At 44.7% G+C, this 21,443-nt stretch overlaps 1 protein-coding gene across 1 annotated transcript in view; it reads right to left on the bottom strand.

The window, feature by feature from the left end:
* Window positions 1-414: 414 nt before the first annotated feature.
* Window positions 415-21,443, bottom strand: part of fkbp6 (FKBP prolyl isomerase 6) — a 51,250-nt gene continuing 30,221 nt past the window's right edge. Inside the window, exons 8-10 of the mRNA XM_072589445.1 lie at window positions 18,637-18,746; window positions 16,355-16,440; window positions 415-536 (exon numbers count right to left, since the gene is read on the bottom strand). Coding sequence (XP_072445546.1) covers window positions 16,356-16,440; window positions 18,637-18,746 — 195 coding nt within the window. The 3' untranslated portion in view covers window positions 415-536; window position 16,355. The remainder of the gene's footprint in view (window positions 537-16,354; window positions 16,441-18,636; window positions 18,747-21,443) is intronic.

Here is a 21,443-nt window from a genome sequence, read left to right as displayed (position 1 = left end):
ACAGAAATTGCTGGAGAACATCAGCAGGACTGGCAGGGACTGTGGAGCTAAAGCAGGAATTAATGTTGCAGGTCGAGTGACCCTTCTGTGTTCTGAAGACATCAGTTCTGCTTTCACTCCACAGTTGCTGCCAGACCTGCTGAGGTTCTCCAGAAATTTCTGCTTTCATTCCATCAAAGTAGTCATGGTCTGAGCTAATATCGCTCACTGCACCAATGTTTCCAAATAATTTTGATTGGTAATAAATCATTAATCTTAAGAGTTTCTGAAGGAGACATATGAAAGAGTGTTATGTGAAGGCTCTGGTGTTAGCAGCTGTCACTGACTTGCATACCTGGCCCCAGGAAATATAAATAATCACAAAGTAAGGTGTTAAATGTGCTAGATTTACAGAAAACAATGCAGTCTTGTGAATCGTTTTAACATATTGAAATGTGTATTCCAGCTTAAACATGTGTAAGTTCCCTATTTACGGTCTTCTCTTTGTAAACTGGCCCCACTCCTCGACTCGACTGTCCAGGATTGTTGGAGGAGCCCTACCAAGAAAAGGGAAACTATTAGTAACTTTGTCAGAGAAAGAAAAATCACTCATAAAACTGAATACATTTTGGGATAACTTTAATCCAACCTAGACCTCAGGAAGCTGACAGGCTGTTAATTCCTGTTGGATGTACTGGCCAGGCAGCAGCAGAGAGCAACCCCATCCTGTCAGCCATTTACCAGGTGGGTTAGTTTCAACTTAATCCACTTTAATCTCAACTGATCTCTCTCATGGCTTTACCACCCCGCCTCCCCCCCCACCACCCCAACCCAAGTAAGATCCTGTCACATGATGACATCCTGTTCACATGAAGACCATTCTCAGTTACTTAAACAATGTGTGAAGATGGTAATGAGGCTCCAGGTTCATGTCCTGCTTGTCCCAGACAATGGGTCTGAACACACTTGATTAAAAATAGCAACCTTGAGAATTAATGTAATATCTCTGAGGAACCAAGAGACTCTTGTTCCAGTCCGACTTACTCCACAGCATCTCTGAACATGCTGATTGTATATTATCTTTAAATAAGGTGTATCTCTACCCTCCTTGCTGGAACTAGGCCAGCCTTCTGAGATATGTCACATTAAGAAGGCTCCAAGTGTTTTACACTCAATTATGCAGAAATGCATCTACAGTTGTGATGTAGGTGACCCTTGCAGCTAGATCTGACTCCAAATATAGATATGAGCAGACAGTTTAACTTCATTCAGTGCTAAGTGAGGAATGACAGGAGACTCTGTTAAAATGCTATTCTGCTTGACTAATATCATTGGGTCTTTACGGGAGTCTTGGTTTAACTCTTATCAGAAGTTAAACCAAAGGTGGCACAATGGCTCAGTGGTTAGCACTGCTTTCTCACAGCGCCAGGGACCCAGGTTCGATTCCAGCTTTGGGTGACTGTCTGTGTGGAGTTTGCATGCTCTCCCCTTGTCTGCGTGGGTTTCCTCCGGGCGCGCCTGTTTCCTCCCACAGTCCAAAGCTGGCCAGGTGAATTGGCCATGCTAAATTATCTCTTAGTGTTAGATGCATTAGTCAGAGGGGAATGGGTGGGTTACTCTTCGGAGAGTCGATGTGGACTTGTTTCCACAATGTGGGGAATCTAATCTAATCTAATCAGAACACTGTTACAACACCACTTCAGTACTATATCAGGTTGCCAGTTCTCCAGATGAGAAAATCTAACCATTTCTCTGACATTCAATGCATTACCCTCACTGAATCCTTCACCAACAACATCCTGGAGGTTACCATTGATCAGAGGTTGAACTAGACCAGCCACATAAATACTGCAGCTTTGAGGGTAAGTCAGAGGCAAGAAATTCTGGAGCAAGCAACCCGCCTTCTGATTCCTGAAAGCCTGTCTGCCATCTACAACGAACAAGTGTGATAGAATACTCCCTACACGCCAGAATGAACGTAACTCCGTAACTTAAGAAGCTGGCTACCATCTAGGCCAAAGCTGTCCATTTGACTGGTAGCACATCCACCATCTTGAATATTCACTTGCTTCACACAGCACAGTGCAAAAGTGCATGCAAGAAGCACTGCAAACATTCACCAACGCTCCTCCGGCAGCGCCTTCCAAACCCATGATCACTTCCATCTAGGACAAGGGTGGTAGACATTTCGGAACACCACCAGCTACAAAGTTCCTCTTTGAGCCACTCAGCATGCTGACTTGGAATTATATCATTGCTCCTTCACTGATGCTTGGTCAAGACCTTGAAGCTCCCTTCGTAACAGCACTGCGGGCATTTCTACACCCTAGGGACAGCTGCAGGTTAGGAAAAGAAATACAGCGGCTTCTTCTCCAGGAGGATTAGGACAGGCAGGAAGTGGTGAGCTGGCCAGCAAAACAGAGTGAAGTGCCCCAGGGATTAATGTTAGACCTCTCGGTCATGATCGTTATCTTGATAAAGAATGAACGTGCAAAAATACAGTCAAGAAAAGCAGAGAGCGTCATCTTGGCAAGCACAAACAAAAGAATTCAAGGAAGTTGCTGAAAACAGGAAGCAACTGGATTGGCAGTTCCTGAAGGCAGGAGCTGAACAAGTGGCCAATGTTACAACAAAGTAAGCCAGGTGTTAGAGTGGCTGAGACCCATGGGAGGATTCAGAACAGCTCAGCAGATCAGGCAGCATCCAAGGAACAGGAGAATTGATGTTTTGGGCTGATGCCCGCAACGTCGATTCTCCTGTTCCTTGGATGCTGCCTGACCTGCTGCGCTTTTCCAGCAACACATTTTCAGCTCTGATCTCCAGCATCTGCAGTCCTCACTTTCTCCTCGAGAATTCAGAACAAGTAAAGATCACTAAGGTAAGGCATGTATGGATTTGAAAGCAAATGGGTCTCAGGGAGCTGGAGCAAACATGGGGAGAGTACAGGAATTCGCATGGTTTGGTCATTGAAAACAGTTGCAATTAGCAGAGGATGGGAAACAACCAGGCAGCCAAGGAAGTGAGAGAGAAGAAGTTGCAACTGAATATGATCAATGCAGTATACTGTGATAAATGCATTGTGTTGCTCACTGGAAATAAAAATGAAGGAGAGGTTTATACAGCAAATTGTATCAAAGCAGCCGAAAGGAAAGTGAAAGGATTTAAGGAGCGATGATGGACTCAGCATTCACCACGTGCAGTACTGAAAACAGACTGAATGTTGAACTAGAAGGCAAAGATTATAGAGTGCAAGATAAATACTTTACTAACAAACTGCTCCGGGAGTGTATTTTTGCAAACACTCGCCTGGCAGGATTTCCTATTTTGTAAAATCTAGTTGCAGTTTGAGGCTGTCATACTGCACACTGACCTGGTCAGAAATACCTCCAGTAATGTGATCAGCCCTGAAGGAGAATTTACTATAGCCAATCCCCAGAACAGAAGAGTCACAAGACTGGGTCCTTGACTTGGAGAACAGAGATACAGAGAAAGGTTAGGAGAACATTGGATTCTCCAATTTTGAACACAGATGAATGAAGAGGGGCCTCAGGAGGTGTACAGATAGAAGGTGAAACAGGAAAAAAAAGAGAAATTTTGAGAACAGTTTAAAGGTAAACCATGTCTGTAGTTCAAACTGAATAAGTAGAAACTGGGGAATAAAAACAGCAGAGTTCGACACCTGAAATAACCTCTCAGTGGAAGTGAAAACACAAAAATCATTGACGTTTAATGAAAGCTCATAATTTATGATTGGGGAAACTTATGTTCAAAAACACAGCTATTTGGTTTTCATTTAAGTGACACTTGTTTTAAAATGGTCACAAACGTTTTTTTCCAAAGCAGGAAGCTATCGGGTGTAAAGAACTACAGGTGTGCTGTCGACTTTAAGGTTAGAGAGATGGATGCACAGCAGGGCATGGTCGTAGGAAACTATCAATACCAGAAGGACAGGCTCTTTTTGGCAGTGTCCAGGCCAGCAGAGTCAGTACGTCGTGTAAGCCACAGAGCTCGTAATATCTTTCTGCCCCTCAGTGCAAGGTCCGGGCACAGCAGTGACTTACACAACCAGATGGCATAGTGTAAGAAACCATTTACTGTGTACAGATACTCTGAGCGATTGCATGGCAGCCTGGAATGCTGGGTTGAAGCTGTTTCAGCTGCCTGAAGGGCTGAAAAAATATCCTGTCCTTTTCTTTCCTTCGAGTTCCGCGAGCTAGTATTATGTGTGTGGCTCGAGGAGAGACAGTATTGAAGGGAATCACATCCGGGATGTTTGAGAAGTTTAGTGAATTGAAAGGAAACATCTGTAATCTTGACAACCACCTGATGCTCCGAAAGCTAGTGTGCTTCCAATTAAACCTGTTGGACTATAACCTGGTGTTGTGTGATTTTTATATCTGTAATCTTGTTTGTTGGGTAAGGAATTTGAGAGTGAAGATATAAGTAACAATTCACTGGGGTTAAATCAACATAAAGATTGTTGTTTGGAAAAAGGATTGAACCTTTCCAAATTGTGCTTTTATGTATTACAATTATTTTATTCTATTCCTGTCAATATAAACTTTGAGGTTCTCTTATTAAAAGCAAATAGGTTCAGTGACTGACCAAATTGGAAAAATAAAACTTATGGTCTATCAAGACAGTTTTCACTTTGGGATCATAACCATGGTCCAGCAACAGGCAGACAGAAGGTTACAATGGATAGAGGAGCTAGCTGGACTGGGTGGCTTTCATCTGGGTTAGACCCAGAGGGTGGACAACCTTCAGCACCTGGCCCTCTAAAATAATAATGTCCATTATTGCCTGAGGGTTACTTTCTGATGCAGTCAACTTAGGGCTTTCAGATGATCCCATCTCTTCAGGGGTGTCGAGCAAGTTTACAGCAGACTTTAAGACAGCTTTTGTGCCTCCAAGCATGGAGATAGAATGAAGAAACACTGTGTCCATTGGCTAAACCAAATGGTCAGAACTTTTAATCTGCAGTCATATCAGCTTGAACTTTAAGTAGCTGTTTCTAAAATCAGAGACTAAGATGTGCTCAGGCCAGGCCAGTTTAATCTACAACACCAGCAGTAACGGGTCTTTGAGCATCCATAGCAGGCACTGACAGCTACACTGCACCTGCATCTAGATTTAATCAAATCTCACCCAACAACATGCATTGCTACACAGAAAATAAAATCACATTCATAACAAAGTAGGTTCACTTACTCTAGATGTGTCATCCCAGCACCCAATCTTGATCAGTGGCTCTCCATAATGTTTAGCACGTTATTCAAACACTCCAACCCCTGACTGATCTGCACTAACCCCACCATTCAATACTTGCTTTCTGATACTTGTCAAGTGTTGCAGAATTTGCAGTTTGGCTGAGAAAATACTCCAAGCCTGATCACAGTGGATGGAGTGCAGACGTCTACTCATTTGTGTGGAAATGTAATTGGTCATTTATCACGTACAACGGCCTTATATAATCTGCCAGTTAGCCAGCATTGAGCTACACGCCAGCTTCCAGCTGTAAATGTTCAAACCGTGTCAACTAGAAGACAGATTCCATAGATATTTCTCCATGGAACAGAATCTGCTTCAGGATTCAACTTGATGGAGTGATAAACTGCGGCTTAAACCAAGTAGGGTCAGAATTTATGGGCGATTTGTTTTTCTCTCCACTGATGTGTGAAGATCACAGGCTCTCCAGTTTCCAGTGTGTACTGACAGCACTCAGGGACAGCACCCCCAGTGGAAATCACTCGCTCGAGTCGCCACTGCGGTCTGTAACTGATATCCTAATCAACAAATCCCAACGTTCACACATGCTAAGTTATTACAGACATGCCAACTACAGCATGCTGACAGACCGAGGGATCAAGCTCACACTGATGCTTGTATAACTCCTGCTACATTACAAAACTGCTCAAGTATCGACAGGAGCTTTATTACTGCAAAACTAACTGGGCACCATTTTCATTTGTTTCTTCTCATTCACAACTTATGCTCCTATTTTAGCATTCCTTTTGATTTGGCTTCTAATGATTAAATCTTGACCATACCCTTTCTTCTAGCTCTTCGGTGCATCAAGCTCAATCAATATCTTTCCCCAATTTGAGCATCTAAGAGTTTTGAGGCTGTTGGTGACATCAAGTCGACCAGGCCTCTATTAAAAGCTCCCTTGGCAAATTAATTGGGGAGGCTCAGATTACAGCCAAAGGACTTTCTTTTTAGCAGATGAGGAGCAGCAATATTAAGGCTTTAACAATCAGGATTATTGTAGATTATTTTACAGAGATTCTATTGTTTGATTGGTAAGTTGCCCCATATTTTGAGCTTGCTGGTGTCCCATTACTGTGCTGCTTGATTTGACCAGAGATTAGATTAGATTAGATTCCCTACGGTGTAGAAACAGGCCCTTTGGCCCAACCAGTCCACACCGACCCTCTGAAGAGTAACCCACCCAGACCCATTTCCCTCTGACTAATGCATCTAACACTACAGGCAATTTAGCATGGCCAATTCACCTGACCTGCACATCTTTGGACTGTGGGAGGAAAGCGGAGTACTCGGAGGAAACCCACGCAGACACGGGGAGAACGTGCAAACTCCACACAGGCCGTCACCCGAGGCTGGAATCGAACCTGGGACCCTGGTGCTGTGAGGCTGCAGTGCTAACCACTGAGCCACCATGCTGACCCAAAGCCTGATGTTCAGCTAACTGCCAGCACAAGGCTGTTTCTGATCATTGACAGTGCTGTTCACCCTGACAAAATGAATGCTCGTCCCACCAGCATCCAGGACACAGTCGTCTCTGTAATGTGAAGATAGTTTGCTTGCCAAGAAAACGTAGTTGCTCGATTGGAAATGGATTCAAGTCAAGGTTATCTGTTTCAGCCCCTGACCTGAGGGGAGCCTCTCCTTTTGCCCAACTCCCTTTGATCAGTCATTCACTCAGTCGACAAACTCAGAATCATCTCATCGTTGGTAAATGAAACAAAGAATTAAGTTTACATTTGGCGGCTGACCCTTTGAATCCAGTCACACTACATGAGGAGAGAAGTCAGCTACAAGTAACTTCCATGTCTTGGCCAAAACTCTCATTAAAGTCACAAGGATGCTTTAAACCAGTTTTTTTGAATTACAGACCTGAAGGCAGTCCTCAACTGAATACATCGTCTGAATCGATCAAGTGTATGACAGCCAGCTACAGGTTATTCAACTTCACAACTGTTGTGGGAAAACGGAGAGGACGGGGTTGAGAGAACCACTTGAGAGAGTTCAGTCAGGTTAGCGCTGTCTCTGAAGTGCAGCAGCAAAAAAAAAGACTTGCACCTTTGATGAATGCAGGATCCCCTAAAGAGCTATACAGCCCAAGAAGCCATTTCAAAATGCAGTCATTGATGTTTCCATAAGATGCGAATATCACTGGCAAACAGCTCGCTGGGGCTCTGGAACCACGCGTCCATCAGACCAGGTATGACAGATTTCCTTTTCCCTAAAAGAACATCAGTGAATCAGATCGGTTTTTTGCAACAATTGATAGATTCATGTTCAGTTATGGAAATTCCAGATTTGTCAATGGAGTTTAAATCCCACCATTCGCAGTGGGGAGAATTTGGACATATAGCCCCCCAGAGGAATAGACTGGATTGTTAGCTCAGTGACACTGCCATCATTATCTCCCTCACAACATGGGAAATGGAATAGCCAAGTTACATACGGCAAGCTCCCACTAACAGCAATGAGACAAACACCAAACAGACCATCATTGATTTTTCTGATTTTGTTTAAAATAGCACAGCAGAATGTTTTACATTCACTTATAACGTTGGTTGAGGCCTCAGTTGAACTTCTCATCTGAAGTGGAGCATCATTCATCCTACACCTGTGCTCAGGTCCTGGGCTGGGAGTCGAACCCACAACCTCAGACTCCAAGGCAAGGAGTACTTATCAGAGAAAAATATTCAGTGCATAAAGAGTTTTAAATGCATACCAAATTAATATTGCCTTTGAGCCTTTAAAGGGAATGGTGTAACTTTATAGATATTGGATTGTTCTTATCTATTCACTCACTCCTGTTTAATTACACATTGCATGGTGTTTAATCCAGGAATGAGACCTGATGTTGCAGTCTGCTGCCCAGCTACGGTACAATGGGCCTGAGAGGCACACTTCAATCACTGTGGTTACAATAATTATTAGAAGTATTTTGTTTTATTATTACAGGCTCATTCTCAAACCGACATAAAGACTAATGAAGGATCTCACAATCATTCGGAGATGAAAGCCAATTAGTCGAACAGTGAGGGAGCTGGAAAGTATAAAATAAGAAAATGACATCGTCTTTAAAAAGTAACTTTCCAGATAAGGTACAAGTTCTCATACCTCCACTCGATCCCCAACTGGTCAGCACTTTGTTCTAACGTGCTTCATATTTATGCTCCATGGATGAGTGCCCCATCATTGATGACCAGGTACACGAGGTCAGTTTAACAGCCAGCTATATTTGAAGGCAGTTTGCTCAACAATATATCGGACGCTGGATCCTTTCCAAGATGGTGGTGGTAGGTGGTGTCCGCGCTCACTGGAGCCTGTGCACTCCAGGCCGGTGGCATCGTTTTCTCAATGTACTTTTCCTTTTTTCCTCCTCTTCCTCCTTTCTTCTTCATCTTTGAGATTGGAGCAGTGTCAACGGGGCGGTGGCTACAGCATCGGTGATGTGGAGACAGTGAGCACTGCAGACGCTGTATTGTCACAGTTGAGAGTGTGTGGAGCTGGAAAAGCACAACAGGTCAGGCAGCATCCAAGGAGCAGGACCAAGATTCTTGGCAACAGCAGCAGTAGGCCTGGAGCCTGGTCGCCCAGGGAGAGGGGCCCCAGACTCTTGGTGGCAGCACAGCCTAGAGTGGGAACTCCTGGCTGTGATGGTGCCCAGAACCCTGACACTTAGCAGTGGTGGCAAGGTGGCGGTGACATCAGAGCTGGCATCTCCTGGGGCAGTGGCATCATTGGGGAGTTCTGGAAACCCAGAGCACTTTCCAGAGCTCTGCAGCCTTGCTTAAAACTTCAGTTTGAACAAGAAGTGAACTCTTACTTCAGTAATTAAAAAAAAATCCTTTTTGGAACTGAAAAGGGTGCCTGATTGTGGCGAGTAAACACTTTTCAATGTATCTTCCAAGATAGATGTGATAATAAATAAATGATTCAAATACCCACATGTCTTGACAATCCTCAAGACCAAGGCCAGTGCCTCTTACCAGACCATGAGGAAAAGGTGAATTGGATTTATGGCGAGAGAATAGGAAGGAAACGCCTTCATCCCTTTCATTCATGATCCTGCCGACTGTTATAGTGAGGAGTGGGGCTTTCTCAGAGTCTGACTCAGTTCTCAGATCCATTCACAACTCTTCCTACAGAGAAGCAAGTCTTACCACAGGAGCTGACAGCCCACCTGGGACTGGTGGGAGGCAGGTAACATGGACTGAAATGACCCAGGCTTGCAAGTTAGGAGTGTGATGGAATACTCTTCACTCGCCTGGTTGAGTGCAGCTCCAACACTGTTCAAGAAACCCAACACCATCCAGGACAAAAGGCAGCCCACCTGACTGGTGTCCCACAGTGCCCGCAGTGTGTATTATCTACAAGATGCAGTGCAGCAACTCAAAAGTTCCTCTCCTCATGACCTCTACCACCTAGAACGACAGGTTGAGCAGATACCGGAGAGCATCTTCACTGACAAGCTCCCCTCCAAGCCTCACATCATCCTGACTTGGAACTATATCACCACCGCTCACTGTTAACAGATCAGAATCCTGGAACTCAGTTTCTAACATCACTGTGGATGCTCCGACACCAGATGGATTGTACAGGAACTCACGACCACTTTGTCAAGGGTAACTAGGGATGGACAATGATTGCAATGTTGCCAAAGTCATCTACACCAACAAGTAACACAGGAAGTGACCATGCATTTAACTATATATCCTCGAGTAATATTTGGCATTAAGTTTAAAAGTCTTGCCACCCACTTGCATGTGAAGTGAAGTTCTAACCCACTCCTTTGAAGGTGGCTATTCAGCTCGCGTCTGTGTGCAGGATAACAAAAACACTTTGTCGCCTTTTGCAGGAATTCCGGGGCTAGATTGGCAGGAACAGTATCTGACTGGGAAGTCTGTGACCAATTAATATACCACTGTCAACAGTTTGAAATAATTGCTTTGGCAGTGAGGAATTTAACCACTGCTGAAAGGAAGCAAAAAGCTCACACTTTTCATTTCGCACACGTCAGGTTTCAGACAGAAGAATAGGAGTTGGAAAGAAAGAAACCCATTTATCCAGCACGAGACAATGGTGCTGACTGGGTTAGGTGTCATTGATAGGAGGTGCAGCAGGAGCTGTTAACTTTCACACTAAGCAGACAACATCCTGAACCATCCGACACTACCTGCCTGCTCCTAGGAACATCATTAACAGGTAATCAGACAATGAGAGGCATTAGAGTTACATTTATATTCATGTATCACCTGATCTGTTACCTTTAGGGTTAATAAATTGACTTGATCGTTGCAGGAGTATAAAGTAAAAGACATTATAGCCAGTGAGGTACTTGCGAACTGAAGTCAGGGAAAGATTCACTATCCTTTCTCAAATAGTGCCATGGGATCTTTTCCATTTCCGATTTAATATTTCATCTTATGGCATTCCAAACAGTAATGTACTGCTCTCAAGAATCTGAAGCATGGCTTTCACCCACGGCCTCCTGACTCAGAGGTGAGTGTGTTACCACTGAGCACAGAATGGCAACTTAAGAAAGCTTTTGGAAAGATTTAAACGATCGAGACCCATGGCTGACCTAATCCTTCTACTTCCCCAGAATGACCCCAACAGGTATCTTGGTTGCTAGTCCCCACCTTCAGTGAGAATGAAGGCTACACAGTGCAGCTATTGAACTGAACCTCTCCTGTCAGCGATTAGAAAATTCACAAAAAAGCTGAGATGATGATTGGTGATCAGGGGCCTGGAGGCAGCAGGTAGTGGCAGAATTACACCCTGCACTTTATCCAGAAACTACCAGCTTCCATTAAAAAAAAGGATCTGTTCAATCCACTGGTGGCAACCAGCACTGAGGAATGGAGTACTGTGTGGGGTATAGTGCTGGCAGTGATGCCAGGTCAGAGTACCATGTGACTGAGGCAGGGGAATCAGACAAAGGCTAACATCAACCATCTGATGAAGGAGCAGCGCTTCGAAAGCTAGTGCGCTTCCAAATAAACCTGCTGGACTATAACCTAGTGTTGCATGATTTTTAACCTTGTCTACACTGCAGGCCAACATCGGCACCACCAAATCATAATATCAAGATCATCAATCATAGGCTCAGCCAGAGAGACCTGGCACATGTCGGGTCGAGAGAAGTTAGAATTATCGGCAGATTAGACTGCTGGATTGATAATGACCGGGAACAGGGACGTAAACGTGGTGACAAATGGAACATAGGTCTGTCTGTCTGTGGTAGTGGTGGAGGACACAGACAGAACAGTGACTCCTACAAGCCATGCAAACAGTCTGGGGCCACCGGCTGTGCGTGTGGAGCTCAAGGATTGATTAAAGTTGAAAAAAAAACTTCAACCCAGATGAATTGTGGAATAATACCACCATCCCCACCTCAAACTGAGCTGTGAATGTGTGGAACTGTAAACAAATCAGTCAAAGATCTCAAACAGGTAAAGTTTGAATTCAAAATAAGATCCATATCATTGCAGCTGAACCAGACAGAAACAAATACACCCACACGACAAGGCGGCCTTAGCTAGATGTATCTATGGATAAGGGCAGGAGTAGGTAACACAGCCCCTCGAGCTCAGTATTATGGCAGAGAGGCAAGGAAAACGCTGTAAGCCATAGGCAGTAGAAGCTGTGCCTGACTACACATAGTCTTTACAGGGTATTGAAGCAGGTTCAGGGTTTGACAGATTACAAAGAATGGGGTAAAGTCTATGATGGAAAACAGAGTAGTCAATATGCCGTATACTTGGCCCTTCCCTAAGGCTGTATTCAGTGCCCACTGGGAATGGGACAGAAATGGAAATCACTCAGTCTCTAATGCTATAGCAGGACAGCTCACCTTCACAAGTACAGTACCATCAGACAGGGTCCAATCAGGTCATATTGACAACAGGCAGTACCATCAGACAGGGTCCAATCAGGTCATATTGACAACAGGCAGTACCATCAGACAGGGTCCAATCAGGTCATATTGAGAACAGGCAGTACCAACAGGCAGGGTCCATCAGGTCATATTGACATGTACAAAGGTCACGCAGGAACACATTTAAAGCCTGCTGGGGGATTATCCTATTGAAACAGTGGGCCTTGTGATTTGGTGTCAGTTTTGAAACTAAAGTACTGATCTTGCAAATATTTGCAAGGCCCAGGTGATAGATAAATAACCAAATCCAGGGGGAGAAACCGTCAAACTTGTCAGTGAAGAAATTCCTCAGTGACTATTTTTTCAGTTTTATATTCAGGTGAACATTTGTGCAAGGAAGGAAAAAAGCACTTTTAAAGATTTCTAAAAGAATCTCTACATAAGTATGAACCAAAACTTTCACATGGTGTCATTCCTATATCCTTCAAAACTAGACCTTCATAACATAGCAACAGCCCCGTAACCACCGGTACTGTACCTCAGTAACAGGTAGACAGCCCCGTACCCACCGGTACTGTACCTCAGTAACAGATACACAGCCCCGTACCCACCGGTACTGTGCGTCAGTAACACAGAGACTGCCCTGTACCCACCGGTACTGTACCTCAGTAACAGATAGACAGCCCTGTACCCACTGGTACAGTACCTTTGTAACACAGAGACAGTCCTGTACCCACCGGTACTGTGCCTCAGTAAAAAAGAGACAGTCCTGTACACACTGGTACCGTACATCAGTAACACAGGGATGGCCCCGGACCCACCGGTATTATACCTCGGTAACACAGGGATCCGCAGCCACCAGTACTGTACCTCAGTCACAGTGGGACAGCCCTGTACCCACCGACACTGTTCCTCAGTAACACAGACACATCCCCGTACCCACCAGTACTGCACCTCAGTAACATAGAGACAGTCCGGCAGCTACCGGTACTGTACCTCAGTAACACAGAGACAGTCCTGTTCCCACCAGTACTGTACCTCAGTAACGCAGGGATAGCCCCGGACCCACAGGTATTATACCTCAGTAACACAGGGATCCGCAGCCACCAGTACTGTACCTCAGTAACAGATAGACAGCCCTGTACCCACCGGCACTGTTCCTCAGTAACATAGACACACCCCCGTACCCACCAGTACTGCACCTCAGTAACAGAGACAGTCCTGTTCCCACCAGTACTGTACCTCAGTAACACAGGGATAGCCCCGGACCCACAGGTATTATACCTCAGTATAACAGGGATCCGCAGCCACCAGTACTGTACCTCAGTAACAGATAGACAGCCCTGTACCCACCGACACTGTGCGTCAGTAACAAAGAGACAGTCCTGTACCCACCAGTACTGTACCTTAGTAACACACAGTCCTGTACCCACCGGTACGGTACCTGCATAACACAGAGACAGCCATGTACCAACCAGTACTGCACCTCAGTAACATTGGGACAGTCCTTACCCACCGGTACTGTGCCACAGTAACACAGAGGCAGCACCGTAGACACCGGTACTGTATCTCAGTAACACAGAGACAGCCCTGTACCCACCAGTACTGTACCTCAGTAACACAGGGATAGTCCCATACCCACCGGTAGTGTACCTCAGTAACACAGGGATCATCCTGTAGCCACCGGTACTGTTCCTCAGTAACATAGCAACAGTCCTGTACCTACTGGCACTGTACCCGAGTAACACAGAGACAGCCCAATACCCACCGGTACTGTGCCTCAGTAACACCGATACATTCCTGTACCCACCAATACTGTAAGAAAGTGATGACTGCAGATGCTGGAGAGTCAGAGTTGAAAAGTGTGGCACTGGATAACCACAGCAGGTCAGTCAGCATCGAAGGAGTGGAATAGGTGGGACAGGGGGATGAGATGGGTGTGGGTGGGGTTAGCGGGGGGTGAGGAGATGACAAAACTGATGAAGTTGATGTTGATGCTGTATGGCTGGAGGGTCCCATTGCACAAGATGAGGCGTTCCTCCTCCAGTCGTTGGGTGGCTAGGATTTGGCGATGGAGGAAGCTCAGGACGTGCCTGTCTTTAACGCAGCGGCAAGAGGAACTGAAGTCAGCCGCCAGGCGGTGGGGTTGATTGATGCATTTCTCCCAGAGATGTTCCCTGAAACATTCCACAAGTTGGCATCCTGTCTCCCCAGTGTACAGGAGACCACATCGAGAGCAACTGACACAGTAGATGAGATGTTTGGATTTTCTGGAAAATCACTGCTGGATGTGGAAGGATCCTTTGGGGCCTTGGGTGGAGGTGAGGGGGGAGGTGTGGGACCCTCCAACCACATGGCATCAATGTCAACTTCACCAGTTTACTCATCTCCCCTCCCCCGCCTCATTCCGATCGAACCTTCCAACTCGGCCCCGCCCTCTTGAACTATCCATTTGCCTTCCCACCAATCAGCTCCACCCTCCACTTCGGCCTAACACCTTCTACCTTTGCAGCTACCTCCCCCACCCCCTCCTATTTATCTCCCAGCCCCCTTGTTCCTCCACATTCCTGACAAAGGGCTTATGCCCAAAATGTCGACTCTCCTGCTTCTCGGATGCTGCCTGGCCTATTGAGCTTCTCCAGCTCCACACTTTTCAACTCCCACTGGTACTGTACCTTACGATAGCAACAGACCACCTGTGCCAAACAAAATGTTCACTTCCCCAAACAACGAGAACTCGGGCTGTCTGTCATTCCTTTCAGGTTCATTTCCAAAAAGACCTTTGGTTTATGGCTTTTTCGGAGTTTTTGGACACATGGCAATGGATACTGACTTGTACTACCTTCCAGAATTCTTCTTCCCAGAGTGCATCACCACATACTTCTCTGCACTGAATCTCAGCTGCCACCTACCCACCCACTCCACCAATGTGTCAATGCCCTTTTGGGAGTTCCACATTGCCCTCCTCACGGTTTATAATTGTTCCAAGCTCCGTGTCCCCTGCACGCTGAGATCCTGGCCATTTATTTTTGCTAGGGAAAGCAAGATTCCCACTACTGACTGCTGGGAAAACTCCACAACAAACCTTTCCCAAAGAAAAAGAAAAATCCATTGGCCATTACACTCCTACCTATCACTCTCTCAATTTACGTTTCTATTGTCTCTTTTATATAATGGTCTATAACTTTATCACAACCTGTCGTGTGGTACTGTATCAAACATCTTCTGGAAATCAAAGTACACCACATCAACAGTGTTACCCTCATCAAACCCTTGAAAATATTCCAGCAGGTTAATTAAATACAACTTCCCTTTAGAAATACATGCAGAATCTTCCTAATCAACCCACCTTTTCCCATGGGACTACTAAGTCTATCCTGAATAATTGCTTCTAGAAGCTTCCCCACAACTGACGTCAAACTGACAGATCTGTAATTGCTGGGATTCTTGCAGGTCTCTTGAGCAAGATCGTAACGATTGCAATTTTCCAATCGTCTAGCACTTCCCGAGTCCAGGGAAGACTGAAAGATCATTAGCCAGTGTCCTTGCAAATTCCAGCCTCACTTCCATCAAAATCCTTGGAGACATCCCATCTGGTCCTGGTCAACTTTAAGTACCAAGAGTCTGAAACCTGTCGGGGAAAGGCAGCCAGAGTCATCCAGAACCTGCAAACTTAATACATCTCTCTCTCTCTCTCTTCCTTGCTATTTTTCTCTCACTGCGTCTAATGTTCTGGGGATTAAAAGACAAAAGAACCACAAAAGCTCAAAGAAAAGACTCTGATGAAGAAAAAAAGACCTAATATCCAAACTAAATACCAACCCCCAATATCTAAAATAGAAATTACGAGATCAAAGTGCATTGTGCAGTTGTATAATACAATGTCTGTTAAGTTATTAACTAAGTGCATTGATTAGTCCCGATGTGGCCCAGAGTGCAGGAAATTCCCCAGTCAGCAGGAGCTCTAGAGATGGAGATTAGTCCCACCTTCTCCTCTCAGGCCCTTGATATTGACGACAGGTCATAGGTCAGTCCACTTCCATCCCATAACCCAGAGATCACCTGTGAAGGGTTACTGCTGCCTGTAAAATTGCAACACTCAGAACCTTCAGGGAGATCAGTGGCAACAAAACCACTTCCCATTCAGAGGCAGTGTAAAGAAGCCGTCACTAATTCCTGAAGCAGCACAGTGTCTGCTTTAAGCTCCAACTCCCATCCAAATCGGAGATGACTCACCTTAATCTTTCACTGCTGCAGGTTCCCAGGCAGCAAACATCCTGGTACACATCTCCTTCTCCTTCAAGCTCCACTCTCGGTAGCATCTAGAAAGGAGGGAAAGCAAACACATGGGGCAGATTCTTCAACACTGCAATTTACAGAAACATCGCCCTTCCCATTTGGCTGATGTTTTACCAGAACATGAAAATAATGTGGGTAACAGGCCTGGAATTGTAAAGGAAACCAACGTTACCCTGACCTTACCTGACAGTCTGAGTGGACAAATAAAACACTTGCATTTTCCAAATCTCTGCTTTGGTTGTAGTAGTAAAAGATTCAGAACAGACTGTAACAATTGCAGAACAGTATCTACATCCAGATCAAGTTTTGATACCCTGACACTAACTCTGTTCACAAAGTTAAAAATCACACAACACCAGGTTATAGTCCAACAGGTTTAATTGGCTCCTTCAGCTAGTGTGCTTCCAATTAAACCTGTTGGACTATAACCTGATGATTTTTAACTTTGTACACCCCAGTCCAACACCGGCATCTCCAAATCTGTTCACAATGTATACCTTCAACACTGTGCACTACCACCCCTGATGTCACAGTCTACTAGCCCCATCTAGTGCCGAAGCATGGGAATGCAAAGGTAAATTGCAGCAGTTCTCTGATTTACCATCACCAGTATCCCCTCAACCATACTGACTCATTCGCAATCTGCAAGGTCTTAACAACTTACAAAGTGCTGCTTCCTCCAGCTCATCAACTTCCAAAGTTTAAGGTTACAAACTCCCAAAGAGTTTCTGCAAAAGTAGTTCCTCACTCCCAGATTGTTAGTGTTCTGGCATTCCCTTCTCTTTCTGCATCAAATTGGTAACATAAACATTTCAGCATCTAAACAGACGTGTGGTAATCCATGTGTTTTACTGGAGACTCTAATTGTTCCCCAGCCCCAGCAAGTGTTCAATCCCCTTCTAACTCTCATCTCCCCCACCACTCCCCCTGCACCTCAAGAGACTAACCGAGAGGAGACCCCATTGCCATGTTAAAGCTCTTGGGACAAGAAATGGAACTAAATGAGCTATTGAGTCATACAGTACAGAAACAGACCCTTTGGTCTAACCAGTCAATATTGACCATAATCCCAAAGTAAACCAGTCTCACCTGCCTGCGCTTGGGCTCATATCCCTTTAAACATTTCTTATTCATTTACTGATCTAAACACTTTTTAAACATAGTAACTGTACCTGCATCCATCAACTCCTCTGGAAGTTCATTCCATACACAAAACGCACTGTGTTAAAAAAAAAATGCCTCTTGGCGTCTTTTAAAAATTTTTCTTCTCTCACTTCAAAGATATACCCCCTTGTCTTGAAATCCCCCACCCTAGGGAAAAAAACACATGCCAATCACCTTACGTATACCCCTCATGGTTTTATTAACTTCAATAAAGTCACCTCTTGGCCTCCTACACTCCAGTGAAAAGTCCCACCCTCTCCTCATATCTCAAACCCTCCAGGCCCACCAACCTCCTGGTAAACCCTCCAGGCCCACCAACCTCCTGGTAAACCCTCCAGGCCCACCAACCTCCTGGACCCTCTCCAATTTAATAATATCCTTCCTGTAGCAGGACGACCAGACTGCACCCAGTACTGGAGAAGGGGCCTCACCAACATCCCGTACAACCTCAACACGACATCCCAACTCCTATACTCAAAGGTCTGAGCAATGACGGCATGTCTGCTAAGTGACTCCTTAACCGTCCTGTCTACATGTGGTGCAAACTTCAAACAGGATGTACCTGAACTTCTAGGTCTCTCTGTTTGTACAACACTACCCAAAGCCCTACTTTAGCTGTATAAGTCCTGTCCTTACATTTACCAAAATGGAATACAGCGCATTTATCCAAATTAAACACCGTTTGCCACTTCTCAGCCCATTGACCCAATTGATCAAGATCTCTTTGTAATCCTAGATAACCTTCTTCAGTGAAGTCACTTTCTATGACTGTAAATGTGCATGGAAAAAACAGTGAATAATAATGGTGCCATCCTGTGATTGGGTCCCCCTAATGAGATTGGAAATGTCAGTGCTGAAAATGATCCGATACACATTGCCCGAGAGTGAAGCCTCTCGCTCAGTATGCATAAACTCATCATTTCCAACACCCCTTCACTTCAAACACACTGATTGTTTTGTCCCATTAAAACAGCCAGGAGAGGAGCGTGGGCATCAGGCGTCACCACCTACAGAGCCCAGAGGCTTTAACTCTGGGAAGGTTAGACTCCACTCACCTGTCCAGCTTCACCAGGGCACGGTTCACGTCAGGATTGAACGGCTCCAGTTTCTGTGCCCTCAGTAGGAAGTCCTTGGCTTTGTCATACTCCAGCAGCAGTATGCAGGCCTGGTATAGGGTGGCACCATAAAGAAAACTTGGTTAACCACTAGGAGGACTACTGTACCATGTCTTTTTCATTTTGTGGAGTTTTTAAACAACAGGGGACTGAAAATAAAAAAAAAAAAGAGGCTGCTTTAAAGCCAGCGTTTAAAAGGATGGCTGCAGCTTAGAAAGCAGATAACCTGACACCCACTCCAGGCAATGTGTAACTAACTGTTTAGGTATGCAATATGTGAAGCTTGAGTTGCAGATGACTGGGAGCCAACAGAGAGTACATAGACAGCTTTTGCTGTAACGAGTATCGATTTGTCTATGGACTAGTGATCAGTTATCAGTGGCATTGGCCTTTTCTATCTGCCAACAACAGTATGATTGGTTCTTTGGTACTGAACAGCTTGGAGTTGGGAACTAGTTACAGAGAGCAAAGTATTCCACTCCTGCTTCAGCTAGGTGACAGTCTCTCTGTTCTCTGCAGTCAAAACTCACTATAAACCTGAAAAAAAAACTGCTTTATCTTTCCTGGAGCAGTTTCTACAGACATTTTCAAATAAACCTGTTCAAAGATGTCATTATCCACCTCTGGAACAGGTGGGACTTGACCCCAGGATTCCTGGCTCAGAAGTAAGGACATATCAATGTACCATGAGAGCCTTGTAACAGTTGTTGCAAGCTGTAACTTTTAACTGATAAACCAGAGACTTGTTATAAAAGACACAGCCATCTTTAGTCTCTTACTAACCAGTGGAAGTGACCGGAGAAAGACAACGGAAACAACATGCGAAAGAGTCAGAAAAATCACCTCAACGACAGAACCTGGGTACAAAGACCAAAAGGACCACCTTTCCAACCTTTTCCCCTTTGTCCATACCAACTTATTGTCTGTCTGTCTGTCTCTGTGGGTAAGGGGGAATTTATAAGGAGAATTGGGTTTTAATTTGTCACGTTCTATGCTAACAGTTTTATGATTGTTTACCAACAGCTAGAGTCTAATTACTTTAAGAATTACTATTTATTAAATCAGGACAGAAACCTGGTCCATGATTTCTATTAACCTGGGTCTGAAAGTCAGGTGAAGTGGGAAACTTTACATACTTGATAAATCTTTGATCTTTGTGATGACCCTGGGAATAGCGCAGCTCAATTTACAGTGTGTTACCCAAGTGAGGTATAAAACTAAATTCACACTCGCTCACCCAGATCAGAGAATGGGTCTGTAAGTTCCTCCCAGCACACCAAGAGAAGCCACATGGGAAACAATACATGTACAAGATAAACTCACTCTTGAACTGGGAAGAAACTCTCTCTCTCTCTCTCTATACTCTCCCTACTTCCCTGATGGTGATGGTTGTTGCTGATCTATAATATAACCACACTTTATGCCAGCCTAGTTAGGTTGGTTTGGAGACAAGCAGATGAGTTTTTGACCTATTGTTTCCAAAGGTCTCCTTGACTGGGGATTGTCCGCAGCTCTGACCTGGGTCAGTCGTTCAAAATCAATCAATCAATCAGTTGAATAAGGGGAATTATGGAGCTACGAGGGAGGAGCTGGTCAAAGTTCAATGGTGCAATACCTTAGCAGGGATGACAGTGGAGGAACAATGGCAGATATTTCTGGGTATAATGCAGATGAAGGATCAGTTCATTCCAAAAAGGAAGAAAGATCCTAAGAAGAGGCATGGGTGGCCGTGGCTGACGAGGGAAGTTAAGAAACATATAAAGTCAAAAGAGAAAAAGTAGAACATAGCAAAGATAAGTGGGAAAACGGAGGACTGGGAAGCTTTTTAAGAACAACAGAGGATTACTAAGAAGGAAAGACACAGGGAAAAAAATGAGGTATGAAGGTAAATTGGCCAAAAATATAAAGGAGGATAGTAAAAGCTTTTTTAGGTATGTGAAAGACAAAAAAATGGTTAAGACTAAAATTGGGCCCTTGAAGACAGAAACAGGGGAATATATTACGGGGAACAAAGAAATGGCAGAAGAATTGAATTGGTACTTCACTATGTTCACTGGGGAAGACACAAGCAATCTCCCTGAGGTAACAGTGGCTGAAGGACCTGAACTGAAGGGAATTTATATTTGCCAGGAATTGGTGTTGGAGAGACTGTTAGGTCTGAAGGTTGATAAGTCCCCAGAGCCTGATGGTCTACATCCCAAGGTACTGAAGGAGGTGGCTCGAGAAATCGTGGATGTGTTGGTGATTATTTTCCAGAGTTCAATAGATTCAGGATCAGTTCCTGCAGATTGGAGGGTGGCTAATGTTGTACCACTTTTTAAGAAGGGAGCGAGAGAGAAAGCAGGAAATTATAGACCAGTTAGTCTGACCTCAGTGGTGGGAAAGATGCTCGAGTCAATTATAAAGGATGAAATTACGACACATCTGGATAGTAGTAACAGGATAGGTCAGAGTCAGCATGGATTTATGAAGGGAAATCATGCTTGACTAATCTTCTGGAATCTTTTGATGATGTAACTCTGAAGATGGACAAGGGAGATCCAATAGATGTAGTGTACCTGGACTTTCAGAAAGCTTTTGATAAAGTCCCACATAGGAGGTTAGTGAGCAAAATTAGGGCGCATGGTATTGGGGCAAAGTACTGACTTGGATTGAAAATTGGTTGGCTGACAGGAAACAAAGAGTAGTGATAAACGGCTTCATTTCAGTGACCAGTGGGGTACCACAGGGATCAGTACTGGGACCGC

This window comes from Chiloscyllium punctatum, chromosome 19, assembly GCF_047496795.1.
Source record: "Chiloscyllium punctatum isolate Juve2018m chromosome 19, sChiPun1.3, whole genome shotgun sequence".
Taxonomy (NCBI): domain Eukaryota; kingdom Metazoa; phylum Chordata; class Chondrichthyes; order Orectolobiformes; family Hemiscylliidae; genus Chiloscyllium; species Chiloscyllium punctatum.
The sequence above is the reverse complement of the archived record's forward strand: the minus strand, read 5'-3'. Positions and strand labels throughout refer to the sequence as shown.